The sequence below is a fragment of the Hevea brasiliensis genome, chromosome 10 (assembly GCF_030052815.1).
Source record: "Hevea brasiliensis isolate MT/VB/25A 57/8 chromosome 10, ASM3005281v1, whole genome shotgun sequence".
NCBI classification, from domain to species: domain Eukaryota; kingdom Viridiplantae; phylum Streptophyta; class Magnoliopsida; order Malpighiales; family Euphorbiaceae; genus Hevea; species Hevea brasiliensis.
The window spans coordinates 8,581,305-8,588,755 of record NC_079502.1 but is presented as its reverse complement, the minus strand read 5'-3'; the positions used below and the strand labels follow the sequence as shown (position 1 = coordinate 8,588,755).

Here is a 7,451-nt window from a genome sequence, read left to right as displayed (position 1 = left end):
CGAGGCGATATAGCTATGCAGAAAATAGCATTAGTTGAAAATCCAGCTGATCCATTCACAAAGCCTATGTCACAAACTCAGTTAAACCAACATCTAGAGAAGATGGGTCTAAGATATTATAATAAATGGCCCTAGTGCTAGTGGGAGATTGTTAGTAGTATGCCCTAGAGCATATCATTTTATATGTATCTTGTACATATTTTATTAATAAAAGGCAATTTCACTTTTTCGTTTACATAATGTATTTATGTGTAATAAAAAAGGTCTATTGATATTTTGTTAAAAATTATATTCTTAAGTTGTTAAGAATATGAGTGACAGTATTTTTAGCACAAAGTATCATAAATTAGTTCACAATCGAGGATACTTCACACAAGACATGACTTATCCAGAAAGATTGTAATCATGTTTGTTCCCAAGGTATTTATATGAGATATAAATAAGATGGAGTGGTGAGTCTCATGCCACATAACAAAGATGATAGGCACTTACACATGATAAGTAGGCCGAACCAGTGACGCATATGACAATCACATGGAGTTTACTCTTGTCAATGCATTGTCATATATCATATTAGTGCATATAATCTTTAGACCTGAGATAAAACAGTTATCTTGTATATAGGTGGTTTGAGTTTGATACTGCTTTCATACTTGTACTGTGTATGGGTCTATGGGCATGTGTTGGCTCCTACTAGTTATATATGGAAATAGGTATTGATCAAGATGGAATCTGTTACCCTAAGTAAATAGGGATAAAATCCTATGTTCATTTAATTGTTCTTGATGTTTCAAGTTCCTGGCCAGGAAAGACAGATTTAGTCAGAAAAGAGTTTCTGACAAGAAAATCTAATTAATCAAGAACTGAAATTAAAAGAGAACATAATGTTCATAGCAAATGGGGTTTGACATTAACCATGACTCCAGCTCGAATTAGAATTTTGTAACAGAGAGATCCTAGTGCATGGTAACATATGATTATAGGTTCATTTAAGGTATTCCTTATTACTAATTGGGTGGTCATGGTACGTTATGCTAGGTGTCAACCATGATCTATGAAATGCTTAAAATGATTTAGAGAAATCATTCATGGTAAGAAAGAGTTTTGATAACATTAAGAGTTAATATCATATCTCATTGCTAATTAGTGATAAGCCTAGTGAGTCACACACATACACAAGTTAATCACTAAGTTAAATGTGATTTAATTGATTAATTAAATAGTTTAATTGATTAATTAAATAGGTTTGATTTGCAATAAGATTGCAAAGTCCCTAGCATGGCTTAAAACCAAATATAGCTTATTGGATGTATAGTATAAGTTAAATTTATATTTAAAGTGTTCAAATATGAATTTAATTGTGAGAAATTAATTAATGGAGATTAATTAATTTATATTTGATATAAATTGATTAGAAGGGGAGAAATAATGATTTTGGATTGAGAACTCAAAATTAAAATATAAGGGTAATTTGGTCATTTCACATGGTGACATGTAGCACCATGAGATGGTGACACATGGCATCATATAAGTTTGTCATTTGTCTTCCTATCATGCAAGGTGATCAAACTCAAGATTAAATCTAGCTTTGACACTTGGCTTAATGTGATTAAGTCAATTAAAAATAAGATGCAATGTGGTGGTGACATGTGGCAAAGGGTTTAAGTGATTATTTGACCTAAGTATATAAAGAGAAGTTATAAGAAAAATCAGCCACCTCTCCTTTCTCTCTTATATGTGACAGCACAAAGTGTTCTTCTTCTCCTCTCTTCTTTTCTTACTTGTTCCAAAGAAAATCTCTTGGTTTCTTTGAATTAAAATTGCTAGAAATTGTTTTTAGTGTCTTATACACACATACAACCTCTCTAAAAGCAAAACCCCAAATTATAATTGGTTGGCAAGACTTAAGAAGCAAAGTTGGGGGCTGCCCATTGGTAATCTTGGTGTGGACAAGCTAGAGGGACAATACTTGGGGTCCTAAGTGCTTTCTAAAGATGCCAATTGCATTCATAGTGCATCAAAGAGGTTAGTGCTCAAATTCCTCTTTTAAACTAGGGTTTAAATGAACTAATTTGTTAATTCACAATCTTGAATGGCAAATATAGATTCTAATACATATTAAAAGTGTTTTAATATGCAATTGAGCATTGAAATTAATTAGGCACATAAGAGATGTGGCATGATGCATGAAACTCTAGAAGAAAATTTTTGAAATTTAATGCTCCAATGCACTAATTATCATACTTCCGCTCCTTCAGATATACCAAGAAAAACATACCATAACCAGCTTTAGTCGATCTTAAATTCTCAACTGGATAGTCAATCTAACCCATCCTCATCATCCCAAAAAAAAAGACAAAAAATACAATCACAAAATGAAAATACAATCACAAAATGATACAATTAGGAAGCCAATATTTATTCTAATGGTCTAACAATCTTTTATTCCAATTCATGCAACTCAAATTGAGAAAGAAAAATAGGTTTCCTAATCAATTATATATCATCAAGATCGAGAAGAAACCCTTGTTAAATATCAAGATCTGTAAAATTACTTATAATTATTGTACAAAAACACTGCCATAGAAAGAAGATTTAGAAAAAGAAACCACTGTAAAATTCATACATGCACAAAAAAGAATTCAATATATACCCAGATACAATTTCAATCAATCCTATTTATATCTTTGGTTTTTATATTTTAGGCTTTCAATTCAAAATCCAACTGACTGAATCCACAGACTTAGGCTGTATCCCATTTTGTATAATCAAAAAAGAAAAATGGAGAGTGGAATATACATGAAAAGAAGAACAATTAATCAGAAGTAAAAAGGAAAAAGCATTTCCCTTTTGCCTATGAAGCGAAAACAACATAGCAATAGCTATAAAAGCTAAAGAAAATAATAATAATAATAATTGAATTCAACATAACATGATAACAACTATGACTTAATCATAATTATATGCTCTCATAATCGATCAGAAATGACAAATTTGTGTGTATAAATGATACAAAGAGGTCTCCTTGAAAAAGGTTCCCTCTCTCTCTCTCTCTCTCTCTCTTTATTTTTTGGATTAATTAACCTTCTCTATGCGCGTATGAATATCGTTTAACTTGAACCTAGGGCAGCAAACCCACCACCTTTCATCATCTGCTTAAACTCCTTGTAGTTCACCATCCCATCTCCATCCACATCCACTTTCTTTATCATCCTCTTGCAATCCTCTAAAGTTCTTCCTTGCTTCAGCCCCAAGGATGCCAAAACTGACTTCAACTCGTCCACCGTGATAAACCCATCTCCGTTTTGATCAAAAACGTTGAATGCTTCTTTCATGTCCTCGTCCTCGTCCTTCTCATTCATTATCGTTTCATATAATCCCCCAAACTCTTCAATATCCACAAACCCATCTCCATTAGCATCAATCTTTTCAATCATTTGAACCAAATCCTTGTCGGGTATGAAGATACCCAAGTTCTGTAGCGAGTCGCTGAGTTCTTTCCTTGTGATCTTGCCATCTCCATTCCTATCAAACATTTGGAAAACCCGGCGTAGCTCTGCCGGATCCATCTTGAATTACAAAAGAGAAGTATTACAAAAAAAAAATAGGAATCAATAACGATGATCAAGAAACACAGTGATATAAACACCTAGGAATTGATTAATTCTTCCTTATTAGAAAAGAGTAGTTTCAAAGACAAAAGGGAAAAGGGAGAGCAAAAAAGGTGACAAAAATCTGAGATAATTAAGTCACAGATTCTTTTAGATTACAAGAAAGAGAAGATATGTAAATATGGAAAATGTCTTTAAGAGAAAGGCTAGCAAGTGAGCAGAGGCAGTGGGTGGTGGGTGGTGGTGATTAATAGGTTTAAATTTGTGGAGCAAAAAGAAGAAGAAACATATGGTGTAAAGACAAGACCAAACCACCTTCACAAATGTTAATTTTATTGGCTATTTTTGTGTTCAAAACGCGTAGAATAGTTTTTTGAAGGAGTCCAAGTAAATGGGAATTGGCACTGCTAATTTTGGGCGAAAACCGTTATTTCAATGATTAGATAATGAACTTTGTGGTTGTTAATGGTGGGTCGGCTCTGGCTCTAGATGGTGGTTGCGGACCGTTGGTAGTTATAGAAGGGTGTGGCTAAGACAGGAGATGACAGTTGACGCGTGAATGAAGGATTATTACCACGTTAATGGCATGTTTGGTTTGGAATGGAATATATTTAACGATATCCAAATCAATCAATTAGTACGGATTTGAATTCTATATAAATAGATTCAAAATTATTGGAGTTTTTTTTATCTTAATTATTATTGAATTCGTTTATATAAATAATTAATTAAATATAAAATATATTTTTATAATAATATTTATTAATTTTTATATATTATATTTTAAAAAAATAAAATTTAAATATTTAATAAAATTAATAAATTTTATAAAAGTATAAATTATTAAATTTAAAAGTATTAATATTTATAAATTTATTATTTTTTTATGATAAATCATATATTTTATTAATTTGAGTAACTAAGAAAAACTTAATAAACAAAGGTTCATAAATCATAATATTTTTTGTTAATTAAGAAATTAATTTTTAGATAATTTGATTTAGATTTTGAGAGTTAAAGAGTTAAAAGTATCACAGAAAAACTAATTTTAAGTTTTAAGAGTTTAAGTGCGTGTAGAAATATTTAAAAATTAATTAATATTTTAAAATGATATATAATTAATAATTATTTAATAATAAATAGTAAATAAAAATTTTGATTCTATAGAAATAAAATAAATACAGATAAATTCTTATGCCATAAAACATTAGACTTTTTTAGCTTCAATCTTTAATCTATTTTTATAATAGGTGTAAAATTAATTTTAAATATTACATTTTATAAAATTATTAACCCTAAATTTAAGTGAAAATATTTAAAAGGAAACTAATAAAACTAATCATTAAAATGAACAATTTTAATAATATAAATAAATATAAAAGCATTAAAAAATTTTATTTAATTTTTTAAAAAGAGGTGCTATTTTATAAATTTAGAAAAAAAAATAAATTAAAAAAAAAAAAGAGCAGGGCCCCTAGCCAAGCCGTCCAACAAATTAGATTTATTTGAATGCCAAAAATATAGAGTTTTGTCATATGTATGAAAATTTTTGTTTACCTATAACTAGATATTTTATCAGTCTTTGTGTGAATTATTTATTATTTTATTTAAAAAATATAATTTAATATTTTATATTTTAAAAATTATATTGTAAAATTTTTATAGTGAATAAATTCTAAATTATATATGCTAAATGCAATTTAAATTTGTAATAAAATTTAGAATAATTATATGTCTTATTTATTATTATTATTTTTTTGTATTGAAATACTATTGGGTTAATTATAAATACATCAATGATGAAATATTTATATATATGCATTTTTTTTTAATCAAAACTCACACGAATGAATTTTTAGTACAGAAACTTTTCCATCTTTTTATAGATCAAATTTGCAATAAATCAAAGTTGTTTATTTACAAATTAATTTAAAAATTTTAACAAAATGTTTGTTTATCTACAAATTAATTAAAAAAAAAAAAAACTTGACAATGGATCATAATTAAAAAATATGGCCTAATCTTAAGAATGGCATGAAACCTTTTAAGTTAAATAATGAACACACATAAATATGTTATGGACAATAGATAACAAATAATATATTTGTTATAATAATATATTATTAGTAACAATAATTTTATAATGACACTTGTCATCATCAAATTAAGCCAAATGGCAATATTTAGTATAAGCCAATCAAATTAAAAATTATTACATAAATAAAAATATATAAATGCATCTATGTCGAAAAGGATTTTATAATACTAATATAAATGAATGAAAGAATGAATTTTATAAAATAATAAAAATATTCTTAATTTTTTTTATATTACTTACAATAAAAAATTTTAACATCACTTAAAAGTTTAATAATATATAATTATTATTAAAAGTTTTTTACTATAATTTTATTTTAACTTGATAAGTAATTTTAAATTAAATAACATTTTATTTATGCACATAAAAGTAAATATTTTTATTGTAATTAGGATACTTAATACCATTTCAACCAATTAATAGGATGAGATGAATATATGATTAAAATTATTATTCTTAAATTATTCTAATTATTTCTTTTTTAAATTATAAATAGACATTTATGAATTGTATTGAATTTTCACTGTAAAAAAATTTTCAAATATTTATTTCTTCTTCTGCCATCTTCCTTCGGTCGCCATTCCACCTTTTCAACTGTTCACTTCATGATCTCACCATGTCAATAATATGATGTGGTACATCCACTGGCCACGGTTTAAGAATCGCAGGTTATGATTGCTGAATCATCAATTTAGATTCGATAAAATCATGAATCTGAACCAAATCGTCAAAAAAATAATTTGAAAGACGATTCTTGAACCGTCGATTTTGGTTTGAGCCCCAATTTAAAACGGTTTGAAGGGTGGTTCTAAAAAGAACGGTTCAAAATAGTTTAGAGGACGATTTGAAAGCATTTTAGGAATAATTTAAGGGTAGCTTAAATAAAAAAAAATTAAAGAAAAATTTTATTGATTTAAAATTTAAGTTATATTTATAAAAATATTTTAATTTTTCTTAGAAATTTTCAATCAAAATAAAATAAGAAAAAAAAAATAATTTATCTTTAAGAAAAATTTTAGGCTTAATAAAATCATGAACCTGAACCAAACTGTCAGAAAACGATTTGGAAGACTATTCTTAAACCGTCAGTTTCGATTTGAGCCCCGATTTAAAACGGTTTGAAGGGCAATTTCAAAAAGGACGGTTCAAAATAGTTTATATGATTTAAGGGTAGCTTAGATAAAAAAAATTAGAGAAAAATTTTATTGATTTAAAATTTAAATTATATTTGTAAAAATATTTTAATTTTTCTTAGAAATCTTTCAATTAAAATAAAATAAGAAAAAAAAAAGAAAGAAAATAATTTATCTTAAAAAAAATTTTATAAATAAAGACTTAACTGTAATTAAAAAAACTAAAGATGAAATTAATTTTTTTTAAAGAAATTAATAAAAATTGTAAGAACTTAATTTTGCTTATATATTCATTTAGGATTTAGAGGAATAAAAATTTATAGTTTTATTACTTGTTTTTTTGTAAAAATTATATAATAATTTATAATTAAAATTTATAAAAGAGAAAAAAAAAATAAAATAAAAGGTATTGAAAATTTTATTGAGAATTTAAACTAATAACAAAGTAATTGAAATAGTATTAAAATTTTCAGTAAATATATAAAATAATAAAGTAAGAAAATTGAAAAAATATTAAAAATTAAAATGAATATAAAAAATAATTATTTATAAAAATTAAAAAAATATTAAAAATTAAAATAAATATAGAGAATAATTATATAGAGAATT

At 26.2% G+C, this 7,451-nt stretch overlaps 1 protein-coding gene across 1 annotated transcript; it reads right to left on the bottom strand.

The window, feature by feature from the left end:
* Window positions 1-2,774: 2,774 nt before the first annotated feature.
* Window positions 2,775-3,915, bottom strand: LOC110648744 (calmodulin-like protein 3). Its single transcript, XM_021803082.2, has one exon. The coding sequence runs from the start codon at window positions 3,567-3,569 to the stop codon at window positions 3,111-3,113; it is 459 nt and encodes a 152-aa protein (XP_021658774.2). The 5' UTR covers window positions 3,570-3,915; the 3' UTR covers window positions 2,775-3,110.
* Between the last annotated feature and the right edge of the window lie 3,536 nt (window positions 3,916-7,451).